Genomic DNA, 16,482 nt, shown 5'->3' on the forward strand with positions numbered 1-16,482 from the left:
TTTCTGTAATGCCCTACATATTACATGCATACTTCTCAACTTTCTTGGTGATTAGATATTTTTACTCCCAAAGCACCATTTTTTATAAAAGTAAAATTTTCCTTAATTCCTGTAGACTACTTCATTTTCATTTATAATTATTAGAGTGCATTCTTTGCCCACTCCCTCTTCCCCCCCCCCACACACATCTTTAATATGTTTGTGCAAAGGGAAGCCATACATCTTCCTAAATGTTCCAAAAATTATATTAAAAAGCAGCCAGATGGTAAAAGAAAAACCATATCAGTTAAAGAGGTGCATCAAATTATTTAAGATTAGAGTGGTGCTGGAAAAGCGCAGCAGGTCAGGTAGCATCCGAGGAGCAGGAAAATCGAGGTTTCGGGCAAAAGCCCTTCATCAGGAATGATGCAGGGCTTTTGCCTGAAACGTTGATTTTCTGCTCCTCGGATGCTGCCTGACCTGCTGTGCTTTTCCAGCAACACACTCTAATCTTGACTCTAATCTCCAGCATCTGCAGTACCCACTTTCGCCCATGAACTTATTTATCTTAGCAGAACTGAAATTGGCATCAATGTCAATCAGAAATGAAAAAAAAAATATCAGAACAGACAAATATGTATTGGAAAATGAATAAAAGCTGAAAATGCTGAAAATCCTGCTGCTGTGAGGCAACATTTGCTAAGAGAGAAAAATAATGTAATGTCTCAGGTTGATGACATAACGACAGTATTTTTATCAGAATTCACACTATTTTGCTTTTATATTGGAGAAGGTAGTAACAGGAAGTTGTTTTATTTTTGTCGTACTTGGATCAACTTAAGACTTTAACATCTGTAGAGTCACATAAAATCTTGTCAATAATAAAAACAGAGATTGTGAAAATCTCAGGAGGTCTTGCAGCATCTGTGGAGAGAAAGCAGAGTTTATGTTTCGGGTTCAGTGATCCTTCATCAGAGCTGATGGTCACTAGGAAAATGTTGGTTTTTGTGCAGTGATGGTGGGGGGGGGGTGGAGGGGGGAGGCGGAGGGGTGTAAGGAGTCAACGATATGTAGTGATAGAGGCCAAAGAGAGAGAAAATAGTTGGACAGGTCTTATTATGACAGATTCCTGAATACTTGAGCATGTTCAAGTCATGAATTGATATGTTTTTGGAGACTAATTACATCAATGGATATGGAGATAGAGGTCAATAATCAGTGTTATAATCCCTGCTGCTGACATTACTAGACAAGTCAGATCCCAGAATGCAATCTGGCATTTTTTAAAAATTTAACACAGCACGGGGTTCTGTCATTGAAACATTAGCACACAAGATTGCAGGTTTTGTTTTAACAAGCAGAAGTTTATGACAAAAACAAAGCAAAACACATCCAGGTATGGTGCTGGACATCTTAAAACGCATAAAAGTGGATAAATCCCTGAGACCTGATCAGGTGTATCCTCGAAATCTGTGGGAAGTTAGGGAAGTAATTGCTTGACCTCTTGCTGGGATATTTGTATCATCGATAGCCACAGGTGAGGTACTGGAAGACTGGAGGTTGGCTAACATGGTGCCACTATTTAGGAAGGTGGTAAGGAAAAGCCAGGAAATTAGATACTGGTGTGCCTGACTTGGTGGTGGGCAAATTGTTGGAGGGAATCCTGAGGGACAGGGTTTACATGTATTTGGAAAGGCAAGGGCTAATTTGGGATAATCAACATGGTATTGTGTGTGGAAATTATATCTCACTAACCTGATTGAGTTTTTGAAGAAGTAAGGAAGAGCGTTGATGAGGACAGAGCAGTGGACATGATCTATATGGACTTTAATAAGGCGTTCGACAATATTCCCCATGGGAGACTGGTTAGCAAGGTTCGATCACATGGAATACTGGGAGAACTAGCCATTCGGATACAGACCTGGCTCGAAGGTAGACAATGGTGGCAGAGGGTTGTTCTACGACTGAAAACCTGTGACCAGTGGTGTGCCACAGGGTTCGGTGCAAGGTCTACTGCTTTTCATCATTTATATAAATGATTTAGATGTGAACACAGGAGGTATGATTAGTAAGTTCATAGATAACACCAAATTTGGACAGGCAAGAAGGTTACCTCAGAATACAATGGGACCTTGATCACATGGGCTAATGGGCTGAGGAATGGCAGAAGGAGTATAATTTAGATAAATGTGAGGCACTGTAGAGTAAGCTGATGAACTGTATGGTCTACTCCTGTTGCTACATTTCAAAAATGAAATAAAAGCATAATTCAATAAACTATTACCTTTATATAAAGTCAAACAACTGTGAGAAATAATAAAACAAAGTGCTGGAAATACCCAGGTTTGGAAGCATTTTGGGAAATTGGAACTAAGTTAGCATTTCAAGTCAAGTATGGCTCGGAGAACTCCATGATGATCGGCATCTGACATTTTCAAAACTTTCTCAATGTCTGTGGACAATGGGGGATGTGGCTGATGCCCATTGATCCTGCTCTGAGATGCTGTTTGATACTCCTTGCAATCAGTGAGTTAAAATGGCCAGATACGCATTCTGATCATAGAAGCCATACTCTCATTTTCAACAGTTAATGCCGTGGTCGGCAATGTAAAGGGCCTGTAGTTATTTTGAAAGTTACTGAAAACAGTTCAGTGTGTAATACAATTGAGGAATGTGTGGGTAGAGTGGTAGGTGAGCTGCGTTTAGGGTGTCAATTAGGTGAGAACCAGTTAGGTGCAAATCCCAAGTGGAATTAATGAAATTTTCTTTTTATTTCAGCAGCTTATGGTAGATCCTACAAGGGAATAGGCACTTCTGGATTTAGAGATGTAATGAGGCAGACTATGGAATTTAAGGTGAAGGAGCCCCTAGGGGGCTGTCACAGTAATATGATAGAACTCATTCAGCAGTTTGAGAGGAAGAAGCCAGGTCAGATGTAATGGTATTACAATTGAGTGAAGGTAACTACAATGACATGAGAGAGGGGCTGGCCAGAATTGATTGAATGGGGAGCCAAGCACAGAGGAAGGAGGAGTAGCAATAGTAGGGGTTTGGGGGGATAATTCAGGAGGCACAGCAGAACTCCTTCCCAAAAGAAAAAGCAGCATACTAAGCAGAGAATGAGGTAACTATGGCTGACAAGGAAAGCCAAGGACAACATAAAAGCAAAAGAGAAAGAATACAATGTGGTGAAGATCAGTGGAAAACCAGATGACTGGAAAGCCTTTTTAAAAACCAGCAGAGAACAACTTAAAATGTAATAAGAGGGAGTGGATGAAATATGAGGGTAAGCTAGCTAGTAATATAAAGAAAATAACGTGAGGTTTTTTGGATAGATGAGAGGCAAGAGTAATGGGGAGCAAAGAAATGGTGGAGAAACTGAATAGGTACTTTGCATCAGTTTTCACAGTGGAATACCAAGCAACATACTAGAACTTTGAAAGTCCAGAGTAGAGATGAGTGCAATGGCCATCACTAAGGAGAAAGTCCTGGGGAAACTGAAAGGTCCAAAGTTAGATAAATCATCTAGACCAGGTGGACTATTTTCCCAGAGTTCTGAAGGAGATGGCTGAGGAAATTGTGGAGGCAGGTGGTCGTTGATAGTCATAATTCAGTGGTGTCAGAGAAGGTCCCTGTCTGGAAAATTGCGAATGTAATATAACACTTTAAGAAGGGAGGGAGGCAGAATGCACGTTGTTAGTAAGATTTGAGTCCATTATTAAAGAAGAGATCATGGAGTATTTGGAAGTGCATAGTAAAATGAGTCAGCATGGCTTCATTAAGACAAATCTGTTAGAATTCCTTGAGGTTGTAATGACCAGATTAGACAAAAGAGTGTCGATGGGCAATATCTTTTTGGATTTCAAGAAGGAATTTGGCAATGTGCTACACAAGGCTACTAATTAAGAAGCAATAACATTAAGGGCAAGGTACTAGCATGGATTGAAGATTGGCTGACTGGCAGAAGGCAGGGAGTGGGAATAAAGGAGTATTTTTCGGGATGGCAGCCAGGGACTAGCAGAGTTTTACACGGTATCAGTGTTAGGAGTCAATTATTCCGTTATACCTCAATGATCTGGATGAAAAATACCGAGGGCATTTTTGCTACATTTTCAGATATCACAATTGCCTCGGTGATAGATGGGTGGAGGGACATGTAGTGTTGAGGAAGCAGGGAGGCTGTAGAAGGACTTGGACAGGCTAGGAGAGTAGGCAAAGAGGTGACAGATGGGATACAATGTGGGAAAATTAAGTTATGCACTTTGATAAGAAGAGACATATAGATAATTTTCTAAATGGTGAAAGGCTTTGGAAATCTGAAGCACAAAGAGACTTAGGAGTCCTAGTTTACATTCTCAAGATTAACATGCAAGTTCTGTGGGCAGTTAGGAAATTTAGGGCATTTGCGATTTTTGAGAAAATTTGAGGTTGAGCTCAGGTTGAGGTTCAGGTTGTAAGTTTGCTTGCTGAGCAGGAAGGTTTGTTTTCAGATGTTTTATCACCATACCAGATAACATCATCAGTGAGCCTCCGAGGAAGCGCTGGTGTTATATCTCACTTTCTGTTTGTGTCTTTGCTTCTTAAGGTGGGTGATATCATTTGTGGTTCTTTTTCTCAGAGGATGGTAGATGGGGTATAGATCAATGTGTTTATTGATGGAGTTCTGGTTAGAGTGCGTATCTCTGTTTAGCTTGCCCTAGGATGAATGTGTTGTCCCAGTCAAAGTGGTATCCTTCCTTGTCTGTATGTAAGGATACTAGTGATAGTGGGTCATGTCTTTTGGTGGCTCGTTGGTGTTCATGTATCCTGATGGTTTGTTTTCTGCCTGTTTGTCCAATGTAGTGTTGTTACAGTCCTTGCATGGTATTTTGTAAATGACGTTTGTTTTGCTGGTTGTTTTGTATCGGGTTCTTTAAGCTGATTAGCCACTGTTTAAAGTGTGTTAGTAGGTTTGTGGGCTCCCATGATGCCAAGGGGTCGGAGTAGTCTGGAAGTCATTTCAAAGATGTCTTTGATTTCAGGTAACGTGGCTAGAGTTTCTTGGCACGTTGTGTCTGCTTGTTTGCGTTTGTTGTTGAGAAATCAATGGACTGTGTTTATTGTCAAACAAACAACCCTCGCAACTATCCAACCCAAACTTTAGGTCAGCTACATGGATGACACCTTAGTGATTACAAAACTGAACAAATTAAAGGAAACCTACAACAGCATCAATAATATCCTTACTGGCATAAAATTCACAAAAGAGGAGGAGAAAAACAACACACACAGACCAAACACTTAACTACAGAAGCAATTATCCCAGCACCCACAAACGGAGCTGCATCGGTGTATTGTTTCAACGAGCCACAACACACTGCAGCACTCAGGAACTATGAACAGCTGAAGAATGGGTACCCAATAAACAGTGTGCCAATTCCTCAACAACAAACACAAACAAGCAGACACAACACTCTCAGAAACTCTAGCCACATTACCTTACATCAAAAACATCTCTGAACTGACTTCCAGACGATTCAGACACCTCGGCATCATGGTAGTCCACAAACCTACCAACACATTTAAACAGCAGCTAATGAACCTAAAGGTCCCTATACAAACAACCAGCAAAACAAATGTCATTTACAAAATACCATGCAAGGACTGTAACAACAATACATCGGACAAAGAGGAAGAAAACTAGCCACCAGGGTACATGAACACCAACTAGCCACCAAAAGACATGACCCACTATCACTAGTATCCTTACATACAGACGAAGAAGGACACCACTTTGACTGGAACAACACATTCATCATACAGGCAGCTAAACAGAGACACGCACGGGAATTCCTAGAGGCCTGGCATTCTAACTGGATCTCCATCAATAACCACATCAACGTGGACCCCATCTATCATCTTCTGAGAAAAAGAACCAGAAATGATATCACCCACCTTAGGAAACCAAGACACATAAATAGAAAGTGGGACGTAACACCAGCACTTCACCGGAGGTTCACTGATGATGTAACCTAGTATCGTGATGAACATCTGAAAACAAACCTTCCAGCTCAATGAGCAAACCTACAACCAGGATGTTTGCACTTATTTGGAGGGGACTAGAATACAAGAACAGGGATGTACTGTGAGGCTGTATAGGCACTGGTCAGATTGTGATTGGAATATTGTTTTGGACCCTCTTTCTATGGAAGGATGCGCTGCCATCAGAATGGTTCAGGGACATTCACAAGAATGATCTCAGGAATGGAGGGCTTGTCATATGGGATCTTTGGATCTGTACAGAGTTTAGAAGGATGAGGGGGGATCTCATTGAAAGTTACAGAATACTGAGGCCTGAATATAGTGGACATGGAGAAGATGTTTCCACACCAGAAGAGACTAGGATGCAAGGGTACAGCCTCAGAGTAAAGGGATGGCCCTTTGGAACTGAAACAAGGAGGAATTTCTTCAGTCAGAGAATGATGAATCTGTGTGCTCAGTGCCACAGAAGGCCACATCATTGAGTAGCTTTAAGACAGAGATAGATAGGGTATTGATTAGTAACAGGATTAAGCATTATGGGGAGAAGGCAGGAGAATGGGGTTGAGAAACTTATCAGCTATGATCAAATGGCAGAGCAGTCTTGATGGACTTGAATAGCACAATTTCTGCTTGTATATCTATAGGAGTTAGGGGTGCTAGGTGAGCCAAGAAAGGGGATGTAAGTTCAGTTGTTCAGTGGAACATGGTGTCATGTTGGATTTGTTGCGGTGGTGTCAAATGAGACAAGAATGTCAGGTCCGTGGGCGGCACGGTGGCACAGTGGTTAGCACTGCTGCCTCACAGCGCCAGAGACCCGGGTTCAATTCCCACCTCAGGCGACTGACTGTGTGGAGTTTGCACATTCTCCCCGTGTCTGCGTGGGTTTCCTCCGGGTGCTCCGGTTTCCTCCCACAATCCAAAAGATGTGCAGGTCAGGTGAATTGGCCATGCTAAATTGCCCGTAGTGTTAGGTAAGGGGTAAATGTAGGGGTAGGGGTATGGGTGGGTTGCGCTTCGGCGGGGCGGTGTGGACTTGTTGGGCCGAAGGGCCTGTTTCCACACTGTATGTAATCTAATTAGTGTCAGTGTGGTGGGTACCAGGTCAGGCAGGGTGTCTGTGTGGTTCAGCAGGGTTCAGTCAGGAGAGTTGTAGAGGTAGACAGGTATATTATTGCTGAGTTGAAGGTTCAGTTTCATTATTACCCATGGGTTAAAACAAATTTTAATTCCATTATTGTTCCTGAGTAACTATTATGCCTATCTGTTGTAACCTTCTCTAAACTTTCCAAGTGTGACCCATAGTCGGGGACTTAATTAGAAGGTTCCAGAGGCTGGGCAATTTCCCCAGTGATATTTCAATTTTCGAGGCAATTCCTATAAAGTTAATCGTGCCAGAATTTCCAATGCACAACTCCAATCTACCCTAGTACAACCTCTATCTCCCCATTGGAACCTCTGGTCTTTTGTAAATGGAGAGAGATTACAGAATTGGTACCATGACCAAATTAGCTATGATTCCATCAAATGCTGGAGAAGCTTCAAAACTAAATCCTATGTTTGTATGTTACCTTGAATAAATCGAATAGGGAACTCAAGACACTTCTTAGAATGACTAGGATGATGTTCACTTGAATAAAGGATGAACTAAGTGGCTAGCATAGATGCATTCAGGGATAGGATAGATGAGCACCTGAGGGCAATGTTGTACACATTATATATGTTGATAGGGTTAGATTAAGAAGGATATGACGAGGCTTATGTAGTACACAAATACTGGCATAGAAAACAAAAACAGAAATTGCTGGAAAAACTCAGCAAGTTTGGCAGCATCTGTGGAAAGAAAACAGAGTTAATGTTTTGGGTCCAGTGACCTTTCTTCAGAACTGAATTGACCTGTTGGTCTAAATAGTCTGTTTCTATGCTGCAAATAAGTAATAGTTCTAACTGGAACACCGAGGAAGTTTGCACCTTGATAGGAAGGAAATCATCACACACAATTCCTGACACCTATTATTAACTTATGGCTTTATTCAGTTCCTGCCATAAATGCTTAGCACTACAATTCATGTATTTTGAACTAAACACACAAACTGTTTGTCCCACTTTATATCAGATCATGAAAAATGAGGGAGCTAAATATGTAAAGTTGAATGCTGAATTCAGCAATATTACTAAGAGTACTCCACAGCATCAGAAACAATTCCAACCACACACTTATTGATTTGAATGCTGTAAAGGTGATCTTAGTGACTGCCTAAAACTGACATTGATGATATCAATAGAGAGAAATAAACAATGTGAGAGTAAATGCTAGTGCAAAGAATTGGGTTAGGAAATGTGTCCCAGATACAAATTATCTGTCGTGTTTAAGGAATGAATTGTAGGTACAAATTCAACATTGTGCAAATGGTGGTAGAAATTGGAGTTCTTGTTTTGCAAATGACAGTTGATTCTAGATCAGCTATTCAAGTTGCAACTGAAATTCGTAGATTCTTGTTAAATAAAGATATTAAGGGGTATGGAGCAAAGGTGGGTTTATGGTGTTAGATTGCAGATCTACTGTAATCTTCCGAACTAACTTTTCAAGGATTAAAAATCAGTAAAACCACTTTCTGGAATAAACTGTTTCTTGAGATAATATAACAAGGAATTAAAAGCATATGCCCATTAGCCATATCTTAGAAAAGAAGGAATTGAAGCTAGATACACTGTTTTAACAACTTCTTGATAACTAGCTGTCTTATGCCACAAGGACAAATAATTGCCCAGCAGAAGAATTTAAGGAGTTAATAGCAGCATTGGCTGTGTTCTGAAGCGACAACTAACACCAAATGTACAATGGAACAGAGAAGCTACTCCTGATAAAAAGGCAAGCTACAGACTTGATGACTTTAGAAATCTAGTAAGTGATGTGGATGAATGGATCTAAAGGATCATTGATAAACTCACACCACAGACTTCACTAGACAGAAAATCCTATTAGAATTTAACTTTGAAATTCTTCAGTAGCACTACTCTGGAGAAGCACACTGTACAAGGATCTGGGCATATCAAAGACAAATGTTGTTGATTGGAATCATAGCTAAATTCCGTCATTAATAGGGTAATAGCTAGGTGTGGCTGTGAGGCTTAGCTTACTTCAGGAGTCTTATTTTGATTGCTACATGCAATAAAGTTTAAGTAATTGATTCAGTATTTGATTGTCTGAGAGCTTTCTTAATAAGTAGCTGAATTAAAGGTAGCTTGTGGTAATTTACAGACAATAGGCCATAATCACATTTAATAGTGAGAGAGGGTGGAAAGGCAAAGTGGCCTATTCTGTTCCTATGTTAGTCTTCTTGAATATGCTGATAAGTGACCCACAGCTTGTTTTGAGATTCACACCTGAAATGAAATTATCCTGATACCAAATGCACATACAGTCTACAGCAGTGTTCCTTAAGTAAATTGCCATTAAAAAAATTGTACTTTTCTTTTTAATAATTCCTTTTAATTTAAAACTCTTGACAGGAATTAAATATGTGAGCTGTCCACTTCTGCTTAGTGCTTCTGAAGTGCTTACCACCTCAGACTCAAGTAATTTTTGTTTTCTTCCATTCCCACCTGCTTCCACAGCCAATCCTGGCAACTCATTGGTACTGTCTTAACCAGCCAAGCAGAACTGTAGTGATTCCTTCTTAGGCTTTAATAAACATTATTTCTGTTCATTTTGATGAGCATGTTGATATAGGCTTTTGCCAAGCCAATTTTCATGAATGACATTTAGGCCAAATGAAACAAATTTTTTAATATATAAACAGGCAGTACAAGAAAAGTACTTGACGCACCAATTTTAAATGCTCCAATATTCAGTATGATTTTCCTGTGTTTCATGTAAATAATGTTTATGACATGAAAAAGCAGAAATGCTATAATCAATATCACTCTGAAACTGATTGCACACAAAGTTATCCCAAGGGACAGGCAGATCCTTAAAGATGGCATCTATGAGTTGTCACTCCTAATACCAACAACCAGTTCAGTACAGTATCTAACTGACTGACTACATTGAGTGAAGTGTCCATTGGGAAGTCATTTATACGTAACAGTTTTGAAAACGTAGGCATGCAATGTTTTAAATCAATTTACAGCTATAATGTGTTTAAAATGTAATATGATTCCAATGGCAGAGCTCGGAATAGTGCAACAAAACCTACTTAAATGTAGAAGACCAGTAGAGAATTTTAAAGTGTGCAATGATCATATTGAACATCTTATTACTCCACAGAACAACACAACACAGTGAGAAGTTAGAAGTGGATCCAAGCAAGCACCGGTGTGTTGATTTGACGAACATAGTGACAGAGAGGAAATCAGTTGCTCAAGGTCCCATCAAATTCCATCAACTGAAGTTACCAGAAAGAAACAGTGATGACTTCCAGGACAACCCTGAAGTTCCAGCATTAGTTGATTAAAAATAGCTTTGAATCAGGATCATCTGATTGTAGTGTCATTCCTCTACACAATTCATCTGTAAACTTAACTAAATTGTTAAAACTATATTATGTTTAAGCAGTAATAACCATAAAGATATCCATTACTAGAACTGTCTGGCTATGTTGTTGTTTACTATTAATTGACAAATGTTTTCCTATATTAACGAGAGAGAAGCAAATTAGTTTATTTTTTAGATATACAAAATGCAAATAGAAAAAAGAATTATAAAAATTATTTGTAATAGGAGGTTGAGTAGACCATTTACCCAATCAAGGCTTCGCTGCATTGAGACTCATGGTTGGTGTGTTGCCTCCCAGGTGCCAGGGTCCATGATGTCTTGGATTGTGTCTTTGGGGTCCTGAAGTGAGAGGGTGACCATCCCCAAGTTGTGGTCCATGTAGGTACCAACGACACAGGTAGAAAGAGGGATAGGGATGTAAGGCAGGATTTGAGGGAGCAAGGGTGGAAGCTGAGAGCTAGAACAAACAGAGTTATTATCTCTGGTTTGTTAACCGTGCCGCATGATAGCGAGGCAAGGAATAGGGAGAGATATCAGCTGAACACATGGCTGCAAGGATGATGCAGGAGGGAGGGTTTCAGACACATGGATAATTGGGGCTCATTCTGGGGAAGATGGAACCTCTACAAATAGGATGGTCTTCACTTGAACCAGAGGTGTACTCAAATCATGGGCGGAAAATTTGCTAGTGCTATCCCGGTCGGTTTAAACTAGCTCAGTAGGGGCATGGGAACCTGAGGTGTAGTTCCAGTGCACAGGAGGATGGAAGTATGGAGGGCATGGACGGGATTTCACGGTCACAGGAATGTGCTGACAGCAAGCTGGTTTGAAGTGTGTTTATTTCAACGCCAGAGTTATCGATGAGGGAAGGGCAATTATAATGTGATTAGGCAAGACTTAGGATACATAGAAAGGGGTCGCAAAATGCAGGGGATGGGGAGAATAGTGCAACAAAACCTACTTAAATGTAGAAGACCAGTAGAGAATTTTAAAGTGTGCAATGATCATATTGAACATCTTATTACTCCACAGAACAACACAACACAGTGAGAAGTTAGAAGTGGATCCAAGCAAGCACCGGTGTGTTGATTTGACGAACATAGTGACAGAGAGGAAATCAGTTGCTTAAGCTCTCCTTAAAATGTGGAGCTTTTTTTAAGGAACAGATATTGAGTGCCCTTGATAGGTATGACCCTGTCAGGCAGGGAGGAAGTGATAAGGTAAGGAAACCGTGGTTTACTGCAGAAATTGCATCTCTTGTTAAGTGGAAGAAGGTGGTTTATGTGACAATGAGACGAGATGGTTCAGATGAGGCAATGGAGAGTTACAGATTAGCTAGGAAAGATTTAAAGAGAGAGTTAAGAAGAACAAAGAGAGGACATGAGCAATCTTGAGCAGGTAGAATAAAGGAGAACCCTAAAACCTTCTATAGGTATGTGAGCAGTAAAAAGATGATGAGCGTAGTAATAGGGTCAGTCAAAGACAGAAGTGAGAAGTTCTGTGTGGACCCTATGGAGATCGGAGAGGTGCTAAACAAATACTTCTCATCGGTTTTCACTTAGGGAAAGGAGAATAATGTAGAGAAGAACGCGATACAAGATATTAGACTAGAAAGGATCGAGGTTTGTAAGGAAGAGGTGTTATCAATTCTAGAAGGGCTGGATGGGAGTTATCTGAGGATTTTCTGGGAAGCTAGGGAGGAGGTGTTGGAGCTTTTGACTTTGTTCTTTGAGTCATCATTGTCTACAGGTTTAGTACCAGAGAACTGGAGGATTGCAAATGTGCCCTTGTTCAAGAAGGGCAGTAGAGATGACCCAGGTAATTATAGACCATTGAGCCTTACACCTGTTGTAGGAAAACTTTTGGATAGGACTTATAATAATCTAGCAAGCAACAATTTGATTGCAGATAGTCAACATGGTTTCATCAAGGGCAGATCATATCTCTCAAACCTCATTGAGTTTTTTGAGAAGGTGACTAAGCATGTGGATGAGGGTAGGGCAGTTAACGTGGTGTACATGGACTTCAGTAAGGCCTTTGATAAGCCCAGGTAGGGTTTTGGAGAAAATGCAGAGGCATGGGATTAAGGGTGATTTAGCAGCTTGGATTAGAAACTGGCTTTCTGTAAGAAGGCAATGAGTGGTGGTTGATGGAAAATATCCAGCCTGGAGTCCGGGTACCAGTGGTGTGCCACATGGATCTGTTTTGGGACCACGGCTGTTTGTCATTTTTATAAATGACTTAGACGCAGGCATAGGTGAATGGGTTAGTAAGTTTGCAGATGACACTAAAGTCGGTGGAGTGGTGGACAGTGTGGAAGAATGTTGCAGGTTCAGGGGGACTTGGATGAACTGCAGAATTGGGCTGAAAGGTGGCAAATGGAGTTCAATACAGATAAATGTAAGGTGATTCACTTTGGGAAGAATAACAGGAAGGATCAATGGAAAGGTTCTTGGTAGTGTGGATGTGCAGAGAAATCTTGGAGTCCATGTACATAGATCCTTAATAGCACTATCAGGCTGGGTGGCAGCTTTCAAGAAGGCATATGGTGTGTTAGGTTTTATCGGTAGAGAGATTGAGTTCCAGAGCCATGATGTCATTGTGCAACAATACAAAACGCTAGTGCGGCCACATTTAGAATATTGTGTACAATTCTGGTCGCCCCATTACGGGAAGGATGTGGAAGCATTGGAAAAGGTGCAGGGGAGATTTACCAGGATGTTGCCTGTTCTGGCGGGAAAGTCTTATGAGGAAAGGCTGAAAGACTTGGGTCTGTTCTCATTGGAAAGAAGAAGGCTAAGAGGGGATTTGATAGAGACATACAAGATGATCAGGGGATTAGATAGGGTAGACAGTCAAAGTCTTTTTCCTAGGATGATGACATCAGCTTGTATGAGGGGGCATAGCTACAAGTTGAGAGGTGATAGATTTAAGACAGATGTCAGAGGCAGGTTCTTTCCTAAGAGAGTGGTAAGGGCATGGAATGCCCTGCTTGCCAATTTAGTTAACTCAGCAACATTAGTGAGATTTAAACAATCCTTGGATAATTACAAGGATGATGTTGGGATAGTGTAAGGGATGGGCTTAGATTAGGGTCCGCGCAACATCGAGGGCCGAAGGGCTTTTCTGCACTGTATTGTTCTATGTTCTATGCCATTCAAAAAACTTGTGATCAATCTGATATGTTCCTCACTCTACCTCCCTGCTTGAACTCCTTTATATGTCAAAAATTGTGCATATATTCAATCACCCAGCCTCTACTACCCTCTGCAGAAGAAGAAATTCTGTCTTAAATATGCCTGAGATGGGAAACTCATTATCTTGAGACTCTGTCCCCTGGTTTAGGTTTCCTCACAAATGAACCATCCTCTCAGTATCTCCCCCATCATATTCCCTCTGAATGATATACTTTTAAATAAGATCAAGAATTCTTATAGTGTGGAAGGAGATAATTTGGCCCATCATGTCCGCACTGAGTATTCTAACTCAGTGCCAATCTCCTGTCTTTTTCCCCATAATCCTGCATATTATGTAAAGATCATCTAACATGCTCTTGAATGCTTCACTTCAATTTGCTTTCATCACATTTCCAGACTATGCATTCCGTGCTCTAACTATGTGTTGTGTAAAAAAAAGTTGTTCTCAATTTGTTTCTTTTGCAACATCCTTAATCTGTGCTCCTTGCTTTTTGATTGGGCGACTGTGTGGATTTGCACATTCTCCCCATGTCTGCATGGGTTTCCTCCAAGAATCCAAAGATGTACAGGCCATGCTAAATTGCCTGTAGTGATCAGGGATAGGTGTATTAGGCATGGGAAGTGCAGAGTTACAGAGATAGTGTGTGGGTGAGCGGAGTGTAGGTGGGATGCTGTTTGGAGAATCAGTGTGGACTTGGGCTGAATGGCCTGTTTCCACACTGTAGGGATTCAATGTTTCATCTTTTTTACAAGCAGGGACAGTTGTTCCATATCCACTGAGTCAAGACCATTCATGATTTTGAAAGCTTCTAACAAATCTCTAAGTTTTCTCTCCAAGTAAAATAACCCCAACTTATCCAATTTGTTTTTCTCAAAATTGAAGTGTCTCATCCCTGGAATAATTTACCTAAACCTCTTTTGCACTCATTCCAATTAATTTTCCTGTAGTGCGGTGCCCAGAAGTCTAGGTGAGGTCTAACCTTTATTATAAAAGTTTGCCATAACTTCTCTATTCTTCTACGTTATGCCCTTATTCGTTAAGATTAGAAAAATATACGCTTTATTAACAGCTTTCTCTACCTGCCCTGCCATTTTTAATGATGTATACAAATACATCCAGTATTTCTCCTCTTGCACATCCTGAATAGTACCCTTCAGTTTATACTATTTGCAATTTTTTTTGTACCAAAGTGCTTCACCTCAGTTCTCTGCACTGAACTTCATCTGCCACCTATCTGTCCACTCAATAAGTGATGTCTTTTGAAGTTCTGGACTGACCTCCTCAATGTTGACAATTCACCCAAGTTTTGTGTCATCCACAATCTCTTAAATTGTCCCCTACACACTAAGATCTCAATCATCTGTATGCATTGGGAAAAGCAAGCATTTTATTACCAACTTGCAGAGAATTCCAGTACAAACTTTCTTCCAGCTCAAAACAAAATAATTCATCATTAATTTCTATTACCTATCTCTCACCCAATTTTGTAAGTATGTGCTGTTGGCCCTTTTATTCCATGTGCTAAAACTTTTCTCAAGTCTGTTATGTGGAATGCCTTTTGAAAGTCCACATACACTACATCAACAGCATTTCCTCAACAATCTTTTCTGTTAACTCTTCAAAAATTTCAAATTAATTTCCCTAAACAAGTCCATGCTAACTCTTTAGAATCAATCCACATATATCCGTGTGACTCTTAACTCTATCCTGAATAATTGTTTGTATAAGCTTCTCCACCACCAAATGAAATTGACTGCTCTGCAGTTACTGGGCAGATATTTGTAATCTTTTTTTGAAGTCTCCAATCCTACATCACTACTCACAAATCCAGGGAGGATTAAAATATGCCTTTGTGGTTTGTCTGCAATTTCCACACTCTCTTTAATATCCTTGGATGCATCTCGTCAATACATGAAACACAGAAAGCAGCACACATATGCAGCAGGTAATCTGGAAGGTTAATGGAATATTAGCCATTATTTCAAAGGGGTTGGAATATAAAAGTAGGGAAATATTACTACAACTGTACAAGGTCCTAGTGAGACTGCATATGGAGTACTGTGAATAGTTGATCCCCTGCTTTATGAAAAGATTTTGCCTCATTGGAGGCAGTTCAGAGAAGGTTTACACGGATGTTCCCTGGTGTGGAGGGATTGTCTCATCGAACAGAGGCTAAACAGGTTGAGATTCTGCTTATTGCAGTTTGAGGATTGAGAATTGAGCTCATTGAAATATAGGACTTTTAAAATGCTTGACAGTATAAATGCTGAGAGGATACTCCCCCTTAGACTCTAGGACCAGAGGGCATTGTCTCAGATAAAGAGGCACTAAATTAAGACTTCTCTAAGAGGGTTGACAGCCTTTGGAACTTCTTGCCACAGAGAGCTATGGAGGCAAAGTCGTTGTGTGTTTTTAAGACTGAGGTAAATGGTTTCTTGATCAGTAGGGGAGTTGACTTAGGGAGAAAGGGCAGAAAGGGATGTGAGTAATGTCGGATCAGCCAAGATCCTTCAAATAGTGAGGCAGTCTCAAGGAGCTGAAGACCTACTCCTATTCCTATTTCTTGTGGTTTTATAACTTAGATATTGACACAATATTCAATGCCACATCTTTATCAATTTTAAACACATTGAGTTTCCTCCTCTGTCACCTAAGCCTTAGCAGCATCTGCCATGTAGGTGAAGGCATATCCAGAGCATTCATTTAACTCATAGCTGATATACACAGGCAGATGAAGAGTATAGGAGCTGCACTATCTCTAGTTTCAACTTGCTTTTACAACATGACAA

General features: G+C 40.4%; 1 protein-coding gene across 4 annotated transcripts in view; it reads left to right on the top strand.

The window, feature by feature from the left end:
• The window catches only part of dnaaf11 (dynein axonemal assembly factor 11), an 89,526-nt gene extending 78,922 nt beyond the window's left edge, over window positions 1–10,604 (top strand). For 2 of the 4 annotated variants that reach the window (XM_087986453.1, XM_087986454.1), the window contains one exon: window positions 10,268–10,603. In XM_087986453.1, the coding sequence (XP_087842579.1) occupies window positions 10,268–10,454 (187 nt within the window). In that variant the 3' untranslated portion in view covers window positions 10,455–10,603. Of the gene's footprint in view, window positions 1–10,267 lie in introns of all 4 variants that reach the window. The other 2 variants (XM_087986455.1, XM_043689401.2) reach the window with 2 other exon arrangements.
• The last annotated feature ends 5,878 nt before the right edge of the window (window positions 10,605–16,482 follow it).

The sequence above is a fragment of the Chiloscyllium plagiosum genome, unplaced genomic scaffold (genome assembly GCF_037043375.1).
Source record: "Chiloscyllium plagiosum isolate Xiang-an unplaced genomic scaffold, Cpla_swu_hap1 HiC_scaffold_4, whole genome shotgun sequence".
Classification (NCBI taxonomy): domain Eukaryota; kingdom Metazoa; phylum Chordata; class Chondrichthyes; order Orectolobiformes; family Hemiscylliidae; genus Chiloscyllium; species Chiloscyllium plagiosum.